Source organism: Helobdella robusta (assembly GCF_000326865.2).
Source record: "Helobdella robusta unplaced genomic scaffold HELROscaffold_10, whole genome shotgun sequence".
Taxonomy (NCBI): Eukaryota; Metazoa; Annelida; class Clitellata; order Rhynchobdellida; family Glossiphoniidae; genus Helobdella; species Helobdella robusta.
In genome coordinates, this window is record NW_008703571.1 from 4918179 (window position 1) to 4933617 (window position 15439).

General features: G+C 31.6%; 2 protein-coding genes across 2 annotated transcripts; both read left to right on the plus strand.

Annotated features, from left to right (window-relative positions):
* Positions 1-719: 719 nt before the first annotated feature.
* On the plus strand, positions 720-1534 carry HELRODRAFT_167002 (hypothetical protein; the record flags this gene model as incomplete). The annotated part of the gene is made up of 3 exons (XM_009012149.1): positions 720-1058; positions 1162-1324; positions 1374-1534. The coding sequence occupies 3 exons, from the start codon at positions 720-722 to the stop codon at positions 1532-1534; spliced, it is 663 nt and encodes a 220-aa protein (XP_009010397.1).
* A 3846-nt stretch (positions 1535-5380) lies between these two features.
* HELRODRAFT_167003 (hypothetical protein) lies at positions 5381-7501 on the plus strand (the record flags this gene model as incomplete). The annotated part of the gene is made up of 3 exons (XM_009012150.1): positions 5381-5485; positions 5721-5948; positions 7475-7501. The coding sequence occupies 3 exons, from the start codon at positions 5381-5383 to the stop codon at positions 7499-7501; spliced, it is 360 nt and encodes a 119-aa protein (XP_009010398.1).
* Positions 7502-15439: the final 7938 nt, after the last annotated feature.

Here is a 15439-nt window from a genome sequence, read left to right on the forward strand (position 1 = left end):
TGTAATTTGAAAAAATAAATGTAGTTATAATAGTAGGAGAGAGGTTTAGATTTGAAAGAGGTTATGGTGCAGTAATTGAAGTATCAACAATAATTAGGAGAATTAATACGGAACATTTGGATGGGATGTTAACCAACGTTACTGAAAGGTAACGCTATGTGCCTCAACAACTTTGTTAAAATGGAATGTAAGCACTAGTAAGCAGAAAAGTTATTTTTACGTTGACGGCTGACAAGTAAATAAAAAGATTTAGTTAGTTACATTTTATGTGGATGCTTTGAATGTGCTTTACCTTTCAAAATAAATTAATGATAAAACACACGCCATTATTAAATGTAAAAAAAAAATTTGTTAACAATTGTAAAACAAAGAATAATGTTTTATAAAATGCTAAAATATCTTTATAATGAATTACAGTGGCACAAATTAAATATAATATTGTATAACAGTGCTGAAAAAAATTTTGTTAGTTTGCAGATTAAAACACTTTCAATTACATTAACATGTGCTTGTGTATACTTCGATGATAAACTAAGTCCGTTACTTTGAATAATGGCACCAAGATATAAACGTTTGGATTGTGGAAATAATGTAACCTCTAGTGATATACTGTACTGCACATTTTGTAGTTCCGTGATTCATTAGAAATAGGCTCATATTTCTGATCAAGCTTCAGCAATCTAGCAGTTTTTTGGCGTTGTGGCACCCGTCTTGGACATATGGATCTTTTCAAACCGGGCAATCAATTAAATGTTAGGTCAGAGAATATTAAAAGGATTCAGGAGAATAATGAAGTCATTTGTAACCAGGTAATGGAGGTAAAGAATAATCATGAGAAAAAAATTCTGACTATGAATCTGGAAATAAAAATATCGACACTGCATGAAAAAATAAAAACAGAAAGAATATACAGGACGGTAACAACGTCATTAGTGGTCAAATTAAAAATATTCAAACAGTGCTTGAAAAAAATCACGGGAGATGATTTGGAAGGTAAAATAAATTTATTTCAAGATAACCTGAAGAGGTCATATGCAGATGCCGTGAAAGAAGTTAAAGTAAAGAAAGCTGAGAGATTAAATGGTGAAAGAATGAGTATGAATGGTGGAATACAAGCACTAAAAAGAACGATCTTTCAACTTCATCATTTTTAAATTAAAGGAAGATAACAAACTTAATTTTAATGGTAGTAAAAAGGAAGATGAGGAAAAATATTTAAAAATTTTCAGCACAGTGATTGATGAAAGAGTTGATAAGCCAGATGTTGTTAAACGTTACAGATTGAGTAAGAGACAGGCCGTCGTTGGCTACATTGAAATCAAAGGTTTTAAAGAACTTAGTAATGGAAAGTCTGCATAATTTGAAAAATCTAGATGATGATTTGAAGAGAATAGGCATTGACCATGACCTGGCAAAGGATCCAAGGAGTGAGTTTAAAAAGTTGATGCAAGTTGCGAAGGAGGAAGATGCAGCTGACAAACAGGATTTTGTTTACAATGTGAAGGGCAAACCAGGAAACTTGAGAATTATTTAAATAAAAAAAAGCAGCGTTAAATATTTTCTCTTTTTGTCGTCTGCAGAATGTTTGATGAATATGATGATATTAAGGGGATGATAAATTACATTGTTAAAATAGTCAAATCAAGGTTCTCGGGCAGGATTTGTTTTGGAAATTGTGATAATCGGTACTTTGGTTTTAATGAAGATAGTTTAAATCTAACGAATTATGAATCTCGTGTTATTGTGGTTGTTGGTGAGGTGAATATGGGTGGATGTATGAAAACGGATATTTATACATTGTTATTATTGAATTGTAAGTAACTATTGTATACAAATGCGTTGGTTATGCGTGTGAGTATTGGTGTATGTATTCAAATGTAAGAGTTGTCGTTAATGAAAATGGCATGTGTTGCAAGATTTGGGTATGTTTTGGGTATGTCTGATGTTGGCCGATGTTCATGAATAGATTTTAATAGTTTGGTGTGGTTGTAATGCTTCTGAATGACATGGGTCAAATTGATTCTATCTGTAGGTTTTCATTATAATGTGTATTGCATATTGATGAATTGTATTTGGTAACAGGAGTTTGACTGAAAAAGTTTGTATAAGTGCGAGATTGTGCTGTTTTGTATGCATGGTATAGGATCAATTATATGTTTACATGTCTTTTTCTCTACTTCGAGGTTTTAAGTCGATTGGTAACTTTAGTATCTGTTTGCCGGTAGTTTGGTTGGTGGATGGTTATTATGTGTTGTTTCTTTTATTTATATGTTTATTTGTTTTGTTGTTATCATTCAAGCTGTCATTTTGTTGCTTGGTGTCGGATAGCGTCTTTGAGTGATTCCATAAAAAGCGCTATTACAAGTTTTCTTATATCTTTTTATCTGAGATCTTTTTAAAGGACCAATAATATATATATATATATATATATATATATATATATATATATATATATATATATATATATACGTGTGTGTGTGTGTGTGTGTGTTGTTCAAGAAATCATTTGTGTATTTATGGATGTATTTCTTTCATTATTTATTCATTTATTTACTCCACGAACGTATTCAGTTTGATGCTTGAATTTGGGATGAATGTAAATTTGTAATGGGATGCGATATAATTTTGATGTAAAGAGTGAATAGTGAATGGGTGTGTGGTTCAGTGGGGGGGTGGCTAGGTCGAATGGTGAGCGATCGCCGAGAGCCGTAGTGCCTCATTAGTTTCAAAACGGGCTGCATCAATGAATTTTTTTAAACGAAACAGTATAAAAGACAAAAGTTAGAAATAAGCGTTCAATCATCTCCTAAACCAATGAAAAAATAAAAGTTTATTGTGAGTTCGTTACATGCATGCCCGCACAGCGTACGCTTAAAACCCTCTCTACTGCTACCACACACACACACACACACACACACACACACACACACACACACACGACTTAAATTATGATCATGTGGAAAAAATTATCTGTCAGACATGCACACACACAATAATCATCATTATCACCACAATTTTGCAATATTGCCACATTGAATTTGATTTTTCGGAAGATTAGATTTTAATATTTTTAAACATGAAGTCCTGGGGCCAGTTTATAAAAAAAATACTGCTTAGAACAGGGCCATGAAGAGCTACCAACTACATCATATTTCCAACATCTTCGATCTAGACACCTTCAATTGGACAAAGATTGAGATCGCCACAACTTGGGAAAACAAGTGAAAATTTTAAGAGAAAATGTTGTTATTTCGTGGCATATCGATTAAAATTCTCGTAAACCAATCATCATTTTGAAAATGCGAAAGATTATAATAAAAAAAAGAATATAACAAAAAGTAGGAATTAATTTTAATAGCAATTTAAAGTGTTTTACAGGTTTAGTATCATTTTAAGTTGCAATGATTTCTCATATTTTCATTTTTTTTCAAAACTAATATGTTTCAATTTTTTTAAATATCAAACTTAACCGTCTAAAATAGATATCTGGAAAAAAAATTATGCATAAGGAAAACCAACGGAGAGATGTTTAGAAATAAATTCAATTCAACGATATAAAATCATTCATTTTCAGGTGCTAACTGGTTGCATTCAAACCAGCATTCAGCAGCGATTAAAATCAAACAAAAATCTGTCTACTTAGTGTCTGTTCCAACACTGAGCATAAACATTTTCTGGAAATAAAAAAAATAACATCGAATGAATTAAGTAGCTACTGTTGCAAGACTTACAAAAGTTTATCAAAGTTTTAAAACGATCAACAAGCTAAGACAATTCGTTGGTCAGTTTAAGAACTTTATCTTCAAAGAATATGACGAACGACCAAAATGATGACTGCCTCGACATTGAGAATGACCTTGAGGACGACCTTGACAATCAGGAGGAGGACAAAGAATCAGAATCTTTGGAAAGTGAAGGACATGAAACAGTAGTCCATTGTTTCAATGATTAATGTGGGCTGTAAATGTTAAAAACGTGCGTTTTCTATTATTCATTATCTTGTTGGACCAGGAAAGTACAACAATTTTTATTAACATTGTGTATTGTATGAATTCATTTTTACCCCTCCTTGCACACAAGCGGGTGTATTTTAAAAAAGCTTTCACTAAAATTCAAATTGCAAAAAACAGATTAAAGACTCATTATCAGAATTTTATTAATTAACGTTGAAAGAGGCGTATTCTCTACCTTGACATCTATTCATTGTAGATCAAACATGGACCACGGAATAGAGATGACTTAACATGCTATCTTCTTACGTTTCTTTTTCTTTTTTCTAACTTTAAAAATTAAAAATTTTAAAAAAACTTTAAAAAACTTTAAAAATTTTTGATGTGGTTTATCATACATCCGTAGAGAATTTCACGATTAAGTTTGTTCTATGTAACAAATTGAAACTTTTTTAAAAAATAGTTTTTGAGCACAGAAAAAATTAAAAGAGACGAAATTGTGATGAGGTAGGGGCCACGAAATGCTTCATCTTCGCCTAACTCTAAACAAACAACCCCAGCTACTAGTGTGGTGTGGTGTGATGTGGTGTGGCGTGGTGTGTTGTGGTGTGGCGTGGTGTTGCGTGGTGTGGTGTAGTGGGAGCATCTTGTTCGTCGTCCTCGTTTTATAACATATAACAACCACTGCATATATGTATTTATATGTATAACAAATTAACATACATTCACCGATATATTATATATTATACAACAACCAATATATAACATACAACAAATATGTAACATACAGCATCAGTATATATTATACAACAACGAATGTATAATACACAGGCACCATTATAAAACATCCTAAACTGTAAATTAACGAAATGAATTTATGACGAGAAACAGTCGACCTGTGCTTAGAATTGAAAAAACTGATTCACATAACAATATATTAAGAGCAGATGCAGATTTTGACAAGCATGACGTGTGGCCGTGCGCACCGCGTATGACGAAATGACAGCCCCGCGATGGAAAAATATGTCGTACGTTTGAAGGAGGCTGAAGCATCAGCGCGTGTGGCTCTTTTCATGGCCACCTCGTTATAAGGTAGACCATCTTCAACATAGCAGTGCGCCACTTCACATTAATTATCAAATGAATAAAACATGTACGGGCGGGCAAGCACCGGATGCACTCACTTCATTTGCTGCGCGTCAATGTGACTACATCAACTGCGTATGCATCAAATACGATGACGTTTTTATGCAGCATTAAGTCCACTATAAATTGATAACATTCATAAAGTGCTATATAATTATTATCATAAAGGTGTTATATAATAATTTTTGACATAAAGCAAATGTGCCAGCAAATCTATAAAATGACTACAAACACTGCATTAACGAGCCGCACGGTTAATGTCTTTGGTACTGCATTAAAAGTTAATGTCTTTGTTCTGGTTTGACCAACATAAACAAAAGCTGCTTCTCACCGCCACCAACAACAACATCAACTATAACAACAACAATAACAACTTCTTGTTAGTGGTGGTGAGTAGCAGCTCTATTTTTTACACGAAAAAAATTATTTTTAAAATTTACAAAAAAAATTTATAACTTTTTTTTAGACAAATGACACATCAAAATGCTGTCCAAGTACATACATTAATATTTCTACCCAAACAAAATTTTGATATAATTTATTTTAAATGTAATTCAAAATTTTTAATTTATTAATTAAAAATTGATTTTATTTAGATATTTAATAATAAAAATTTTCAATTAGGTGAAATTGCATTTGGTTTTTATCGCATTTGCACTCTTCATGCTCATACTAAACCTTTTTACATTCGTACATTTGTGCCTTCTTCGTACATCCTGCCTCTGTTTGGAAAAGATATTGAGGGAGTTTGGTTTAGAAGTTGCAGTTTCCTCATTGCGCATCTCATTCCAATCATTCCACTCGTCAATTTTACCCAGCGTAGCAAGTCGCGATCTTCGCAAAAAGGTGAAGGTTGTTGTGTTTCGAAGTTGTAGTTCGTCATTTTGACCTAACATTGCAGGTCATTTTTTTCATAAAAAGATCAAGGGTGTAAAATTTTAATTAACCATAAAGTTAACTGAGCTTATTGCGGGTGTTGTTAAATTCAAAAAGTTTCAAGAAAATCGCAAGCGTCCTTTGAGACAATTCGAAAAAATTCAAAAAATAAGTTCAAGGTTTCTTCGATGCAAACTGACTATAGTTAAATAGTTATATCATTCTGATTTGTTAATTTTGTTGTGTTAACAAAATTATCGTACATTATAAAACGTGTTTGCGTTTGAGGGATTAAGTTCAGAGCCAAACAATCTGGCCACCCAGCGTAAATCTAAACTAATTTATCGTCCTGCATAACTTTAACGTGACATAACTTTACTAAGTACTACTACTAAAAAAAAATTGTTGACAAAATATTAGAATGCCAGGACCGCAATCTTGATGAAGATTCGTTATTTCACCGGCAATCAGTAAATGTTTATAAATTCACCAGTTACATGATCTTTTTTACGCAAATCACAAATCAGTCTAACCACAGCATTGTAGCTTTCAGAACCGCACCATAAGAACCGATCTTTAAATTTTCCCTTCGTTAATATCAAGACCAATTTTTTTCCATAAAACAGCTACCACAACCAGTCTCAAATTAACAGGAAAGACGCCAGAAACTTTCTTTGAAATAACATTCATTTTCTTGGCGAAATAGTCATGTTACGCAATAATTCAGCATATCAACTCAAATAAAATCCACAAATCTTACTACTCATGTCAGCAAAAATTAACAAAAAGATAATGTTTCAGTATGAATGAATAAATAATCAACAAACAACGATAGTAACACAAAGTTATAGTACACTAAATAAAAATAGATTGAATTGTAAATAAAATTTTAGGTGCAAATCGTTTTGTTGAGCAGGAGCTTCCCAAGGAAATGAGCCACTTTAATAATTAATCAGCACTAGCAATGCATCTTAAAACATGTCCCCCACATGAAAACACCTCCACAAAAAGCAAATGTTCAGATTTCTTTTTTCGATAATAGGTGTTATTTCATAAAATGTTTTTTTTTTTCAAATAACGCGAATCAAATATATAGTTGTTTCATTTTATATTTATACTCAGAACTTTTAACATGAACTGTCATCAGCTGTTACGACTCCTTTTAATTCGAAGAAAAGCAAATGACGGCAAACAGGCTCAAGCTAAACGCTAGCAAAATCAAAAATTAACTTAATAACACAGTTATAGCTTATAGCTTGTGGTGTTATACTTGAATCTGATCTTCTAATTAAAGAAGTAATCGCGTCATTTTTTATAGATTGTTTAGCAAAAGCTGCAAAAAAATAAAACTCGATTCTGCGGTGAATGGTCATTTGGTCAATTTTGACTATAATCATCCGATCGTATCTTAAAATGTTTTTTTGTTTAAATTAAAAAGTTTCAAAAACATTTGCAAAGTTGAATTTAAGGTGCATCTAAAATATTTTCTCTTCAACGATCAGGAACCAGTCTGCAGGCTGCCTAGATGATGAAGCATCAATAAAATAAATACAAAAGTTCGTTTTATAAAACAGATTTATTTGTTAATAAATTAATTATTTAGCATTTTGGCTTTATCAAATTAGTCATAAAATAAAAAACAGAAAAAAGGTTTTTTTTAGTGATAATAAGTTCATTAATTAACCAATTTTTGACCAAATACAGTTAGGACTGTAATTTTTGATGTTGTTTTTTCATTTATTTGTAATTGTAATACAATATTAGAGAATTTGTTGACCTAGTTGACATGAGCTGAAGATTGGATAGAAAAATACAAGATTCGTTTGAAATTATTCAACATTAGAATTTTTAAATTAAGACAGAAACATGTTGAAATTTGCGCACGTATGGATTTAAAAGCACTCGAATGTGTCGCGTTCGTTCTATCCAGGTAATGCTACTTTATTCTAATAATTTTTTTGGTTATTTTATTTTTTCGGCTGTTTAAAAATTGGTGGCCAAACTGATTAAAACGCTAGTAAATTCTTTACCTACCCTGTCTAAAATTTATTGTTTGCGGCACCGTGCTGATTCTTGTGTATCATTTAAAAGAGTTGTTACAAAATTTGCTAACAATAAAAAGTACGCACTCAAATTTATTTCCACTCAATTAAATTTGAGTCTTAATTTGAGTTTGAATAAAAATGTAAAATTTGTTTTGTTTCTTTGAAGACAGCAGCTATGAAAGTAATTTTGTGCCACGTGTAATTTCGAACGGTTTTTAATGAGTAGGGAAATAAGCATTCAATTTTTTATTTTCCAGCGACAAGACGCACATACCAACGTGGCGTTTTTATGTGTGTACGTACAATATAACATTCCATAAATATATACAATCACGTGAAAACATACCTACATACAATTACATTTTTCATATGTAATTCAATCACGTAAATACATTTATAAGATAGGGATTTTTTTAACTCGGGCATTTTTATATTTATTACACATGCACACACAAACCTACACACACAAATATACTAAAATATATATATATATACATATCAAAAATTTAACAATGCACATACAAGCAAACAAATACAGAGGCACCACATACACGCAGCACGGTAATGAACTTTGAGGCAGCAGCAGCGCAACACGGCTGGAGGACGCATTTGATACAGGTTGTAACTTGATGCCAAAAATGTGCAAACCTCTCAAAACGTTAAAAAACAATAAAAATGAAAACATGTAACTTATTATATATAATAACTAATTATATTTATATTCATTCCAGATAGTGAACTACACTATAATATTTGAGATTTCCATTTATTTCATTAATGTTAGTTAACCCATTAAGAATGTTTTATGGTAATAGATTTAAAAACTTATCAGTTAATGAACGTTTATAGCATTGCTTATTTTTTAGACATGTCCCTCTTTTCAGCTCGTTATTAGCTTTTCATCTCGTCACTCGAAAAATGGTTTTCGTTATTATTTTAAACATTTGCTTAACAATTTTTGACTGTTCATTAGGACAAATTTTTCATTTTTTTTTCTATTAACATTTTTTTCACATTGTCTTTTTTATAATTTTGCGCAAAATCAGCGAGAGAGAAAAAGAAGTAGCTGCTTGTTATGCATGGAGGTGCAAACTAAGCCATGAAAGTGCTTTCTGCTGAATATTATTTCAACATAAGGTTCTCTGCATACCAGTTCACTAATATTACTCTTATTAACATATTAATAACAGTAGTTTGGTTAATGAAAACTTTATAGAAATTATTTCAAGAGTTTAAATTGCATCGAAACAAAAAACATATTCCTTTGCCTTCATTAGTTACACCAAATTTTTAAACATTTTTCAAACATCTGACACAAATAGATAAACTAAACCCCCAAAAGCCATTAATTTTTTTGTGAGCCTGCCGAAGCACGTGAGAACTCCCTGAGGATCATTCCAGGCAGCAAGAATGAGTTGGCAAGCGTGGTTTGAATATTTTTAAAGTAGAACAAGGGGAGCTCATTTTTTATATAACATTTTTATAGACTAAAAAAATTGTCAATAAATTTCGTAATTTCTGACAGAACACTAAAAACATTATTGTTTTTTTTCATAAAAAATTTTTAATTACGTTAAAAACTTATTATTAAAAACAAAGGAGTGATTGTTTAAGTTTTGTTAATTGTGAACTGCAAAGTCTCAATAACTACGCATCTGTGCAGGAACGTGTAGTGAACAGTGACTGAGTATGCAGCATCTTCATTTCTTCGTCCCTTGCACTCTTCTTTATATTACTCTCCATTCTATACATCGTTGGAAATGCTACAAACAGCTTTGTTATTTTTGAAATATTTCTTTTAGTAATTATCATTCTGATAGAAACTCACATGTTTAATCATGATCCACATTTGAATTTCAGCTGCTGTCAAATAATTCTTGTCTGGACTGACAACAAATTTAGTTGGATCCATCATTATTAATAAACATTTCCATTATGTTGCATGAAATAACGTTATTGAGCCCATGTAATGATACTGAGGACAGATAATTTGCTTTCCAACAGCGAAGGCTTGCACGTCCTTGAATGAAATGTTTGATTGGTGGTGGAAATATGGTCTTGCTCCAATTGTTTTTGTTAAATTTTCATGCAATGACTTGAATTGGCCATTTTCATTTAATCGTATCTTCATTAATTTTGTTCGTTTTTTATAAAAAAAAATCTTTCTATTATTTTGTGTTTATTTTAGTTTTTCACATTTGGTTATTTTTTTTTTATTTTGCTTTCGTACAAAGGCTTTCGTTATTCATTCTTATTTTGTAGAGCTGTATCGATAGTTATAATTAGTTTTATGTCTATGCTAATGTTTACATCTATTTTTATGTCTATGTTAATGTTTACATCTATTTTTATGTCTTTGTTACACCAAACAGGCAGGTGCAGTTCATTACTTATTTGTCAGAGCAAATTATTCAGCGCCAAGAAGACAAGCGCACTGCAGACGTCCACATGTTGCCCGCTCTTCGAGACGCCGTGCAAGTTAATTTCATTCATCTGCTTATCTGCAGCGCGGAGATGTATTACACGTTTGCCTTTGTAAATTTTTATAAATAGAAACCTTACTTCATATACTACATAGATTCGTACACTTTATTTTCTCAAGTGACCTGTTGTGGCTGTTACAACATCGTGGATCGTAACTGTTTGCATTGGAACGTGTCGCATTCAGAATGTTACGTGTTCAAATAATTCAATAATTCAAATAGTAATAAATCTTGTTATTCAGTCTGCTACATTGTAACACATTACATTCAGCTTGTTACATTGTAACACATTACATTCAGCTTGTTACATTGTAACACATTACATTCAGCTCGTTACATTGTAATACATTACATTCCGCATGTTGTATTAGACATGCAACACATCCAGTCACGTGATCCAGCTTCCAATGAAATGTAACGAGCAACTGAAGGTAATAGACAGTCAATGAATGACCAATATATAAATCTTGCTTATGTTTCTAATTTGTTCATTGTTGTGCTGACTGGCTGCTAGTAGAAAGAAACGATATTCTTACACTCATTCATTTATATATTTTCTTCTAAACTTTTTCCTGCAACATGTTCTGTTTGTTAATGTGACAAAGAGAGGTTCTCCATCAAATGGAAACATTAATAACGCCGAGTTGTTGATGGTGGTCTAGTGATAAAACTTCAGACTGTTTTGTCGTTGTAATCACTTTGGTTTCGTTCATTCAAAGTTTCAGTGACAATGGGTTGACAGACATATGTAAAATTTGAAATGTTCAATCTATGAAGTTTTTTAATGTAACTTGTCGTTTAATGATTGAAATTTATGTTGTTATCTTTTATCTGGCATTGTTAACTTACAAGGTTTATAATGTTAATTACAAAACAATTACTTTCCATTTGTGGAAAGTGCAATAATGATATTCTTATTATGATGAAATTTTAATCATAATAGGGTTTTTAGAGTTTTGTTTGTATTTTTATTGCAATCAATCAATTAGCTTATAAAGCGCTATTTCCGCGATGTTCCTCAATGAATTTTGAAAACAGATGGGTCTTGAGATCCGCTCTGAACTTTGCAAGTGATTGAGAAGTAGTCAGATAAGTAGATAGAGAGTTCCAGAGAAAAGGACCAGAAAAAGCAAAAGCAGATTTGGCAAAAGAGTGTTTAACACGAGTTAAGAAAAAGTGAGAAGAAGAAGACGATCGTAGACCGGGGCGTTTAGGTTCAATTAATGTATTTGATAAATACTTAGGAAATAATTTAGATTGAGACTTATACATAAACGTGCAAATTTTAAAAATTATTCTATATTTTATAAGTAGCCAGTGCAAGAGAACAAGATATGGAAATATATGAGAAAAGAAAGAAAACAAACAAAACAAAGTTAAGGATGAGCATTTTAATGAATTGAAAAATTTCAAGTAAATTTTGTAACAACTTTTAAAATATATCAATAAATAAAGGACTCAACGTAAACATAAACGTAGCCGAAACTAAAGTTATGATGAGACGGAGAAGAGCTAAGTACATCTGATAAATGATTGTTTGCTGACTACTGCAGGCTGATGTAAGAATGTTGCGTGTGCGCATTTGCGTACGTGACTACGCATATGTGTATTGTATATGAGTGTATCTATGTGTATATGAGTGTATCTATGTGTATATTTGTGTATTTATGTGTATATGAGTGTATCTATGTGTATATGAGTGTATCTATGTGTATATGAGTGTATCTATGTGTATATGTGTGTATCTATGTGTATATGGGTGTATCTATGTACATATGAGTGTATTTATGTGTATATGAGAGTATCTATGTATATATGATACCCTGAAAAAAGTACTGATGAGAAAGAGGGACTGGAAGAAAAAAGTTGGAAGACCTGTGAGGAAGTGGATGGATGATATCACGGAATGGACGGGGGTTGGAACATTGGGCTCAACGAAGATGGCGAGGGAAAGAAAAGGATTTTGGAGAGATAGAAGAATACCATCGGCCTCAACGGTCCCTTAAGGGATTACAGAGGATCATTGAATGAATGAATGAAAATGTATATATGGGTATGTATGTATGCATGCATGTACAATTTTTATATGCGTGTTATGTCTATATGTGTGTATGTATCAGAGCTTTTAAAAACTTAGATTTTTTAATTTTTTTCTTAGGTTTTTTAGGTTTTTATAGATTGAAGATCGCAATAACTAATAAATGACCGTTCAGTATTCATATTAAACAAACAAAGATTCAAAAAAGTAAAGACACATTATTTATAAGCAGTGACACTCCTCCCCAACGACCTCCCCATTTACAACTCTTTCTCATTCCCGACTGTTTTGTTTCTGAACGATTTTTTTCACATTAAGTGTCCCTCCCGATCCAAAACCTGACCAACAATCTTAAAAAACATAAAAAATTATCATTACAACGTAAAATGTTACGTCTTTTGAAAAAATTTCCAAGTGTTTTTTGAAGTGTGGATTGAAGATCCCAACGACTAATTTCATTGAAGGTAATCATTTTCTGGTTTTATGTTTATTTTTATTCTTTTTTTTAGCTTTTGTTTCTAGATTTTATTGGAAAACGATAATTTTTTTTAAACCACATTTCAACTTCTTAGGCAAAAAATGTTGAATATGTAAACAATAATTTTCAGTTGATGTAGCACAAATTGAAATGGAAAAAGAGAACTCTGCTAATAAAGTCAAGTTCCTCAACGGCATGACATTAGATGAGTTTTGCTGCTGTAGATGACGAAGTTCCAACCTGTGCTGAAACAGAGGAAAATAACTTGGATATTCAGTCGTAGCCTGAAGAAGAACCACAAAAAGATGGAGCTGATGAAATAATTGAACCAGTGATTTCTTTTACTGCTGTTGCTAAAAGTACTCAACAGTTGATTCATTTTGCACTGACTTATGGATTTCAAGGCTATTCCAGGACTTTTAAAAAATTTTCATGGTCAAATTCAAACGGAACATCTTAAAAAGAAGTCAACAGTTGTTCAACCTCTATTTACTTCATTTTTTCCAAAATAAATTAAATTTTTGAGTTTAGCAATATAACATGATTTTTCCAAACTATATATTGTATGAATATAATACAACGCAGTATATATTTACAAATAAAAAATATTATTTACATTTTGTGTACCATTTTTTATTTGGTTGTGAATATGCTTTTGCATTCATTTAAGATCCTTCCCTTTAAGGATATGATTTTTCTGACTTTTTCAAAGTCGTTAATAGGAAGTACCACTGTACTTGAGCATTTGGCCAGCCTCATACACAACGTATCAATTCGAACACCGATGATAGTATAGGAATACCGAAAAAAGCTTTTTTGTTTCATCATGCTTAAATGTTCTATCATGATTAAAATAAAGAAAAATTTTGATTTTGAACTCAAGAAACTTGACAATGATTTACGATCAATCGTTAGAAAAATCAAAAAAAATTAAACAGGAAACTAACTAACGCGGAACATGCTGTGATTTTCATCAGTAATTGCATTTTTGAAAGTCTTAATTCAATATTTATATATAAGTGTAAACCTTTTGCAGCAGAATAACAAACATTAAAGAGATGCTTAGTTTCTTCAGTTTAGTAAGAAATCGATCAATAGCATCAGAAAATGAAATGGGCGAAATATTTCTGCCTCTCTTTCAATGATTTGTTGGCGTCCTCTTGCATAGGCACGCACTGTTAAGTCCACATCAACTGGCCGTGTGTTGAGGCAATATAAGAAATATAAAAAATGCATTAACTCAAATTACAGCAAGTGCCCTGACTCATTTCGAAAAATTATTAATAATATTATAAAAATAATAACAGCGATGATCATATCTGTTTATTCTAAGTAGTTCGTTCCAGCATTTTAAAGTTCATCAGTCGACAGTTGGCTGGCTGATTGGTGTAATAGCAAACTAAAAATAATTATTTTATTATTGCTCTTGCTATGAAGCACATAATAGAATGGTAAGTTCTTTTATTTAAGCTGCCGTCAAATTAGTTGCACGGTTCATTTCATCGTGTTTTGTTGCTCGCATCGTCAGTAATTTTAATAAATACCATTCAAATGAAAATGCCCATCTTCTTTATAAAGGTATTTAATTTTCAAGTTATTTTTTTGAAAATGGAATTTATTAAAAATTGAATAAAGAAAAAATGAATAATAGTTAGACTATTTTTTTGTTTTCTTTTCTTCATAAATAAACTGTAAGTGTTTGAAATATTAATACAAGCAAAATATTTCAACCAAATGATACAACTTTTTCAACAGTTACACAACAACAACAACAACAACAACAAATGCATAAATACCAAATATTCACCAGTATTGCTATAGAAGTGTTTTAGACATTATTCTGCAAAACGAATAGGACAACATCAAATTTATAACCAACAATATTACAGGTCTAACGCAAACGTAAATAGCAAACAATGCACGCAACAACACGATCCATCGATCTACTAACAAATCAAACAACCAACAAACAATTCAATCAACCGCAACAAAACAAACTTTTTGATTCAATCAACATGCTTACAGCTCAACAATAACATATTAACGACTACCACAACAACATTCTAACAGATCAACAAAAAAAGCAATAATAACTGAAGCGTTGGAAAGAATCAACTACAACATCAACAACATCATCGAAACCATTCAACAACAACAAAAACAACCATCAACCACAAAGGCAACATGACAAGGTCACTTGGAACGATTGATTGATGCTAGCATAAAGAAATAGCATTAAATAAGAAGAAACAATTTAAGTTGTATGTTGTAGATAGGATAGGCAAGCGGCCAGTGCAACCGAACGCGATACATACATGGAGCACAAGAGAATATATTATTTAAAATACATTTCAGATGCCGATGATTGATGCAAATGTTTCCCAGTTTCTAACAAGTTGTGCCGAGCAGGAAATGCCAGCCAT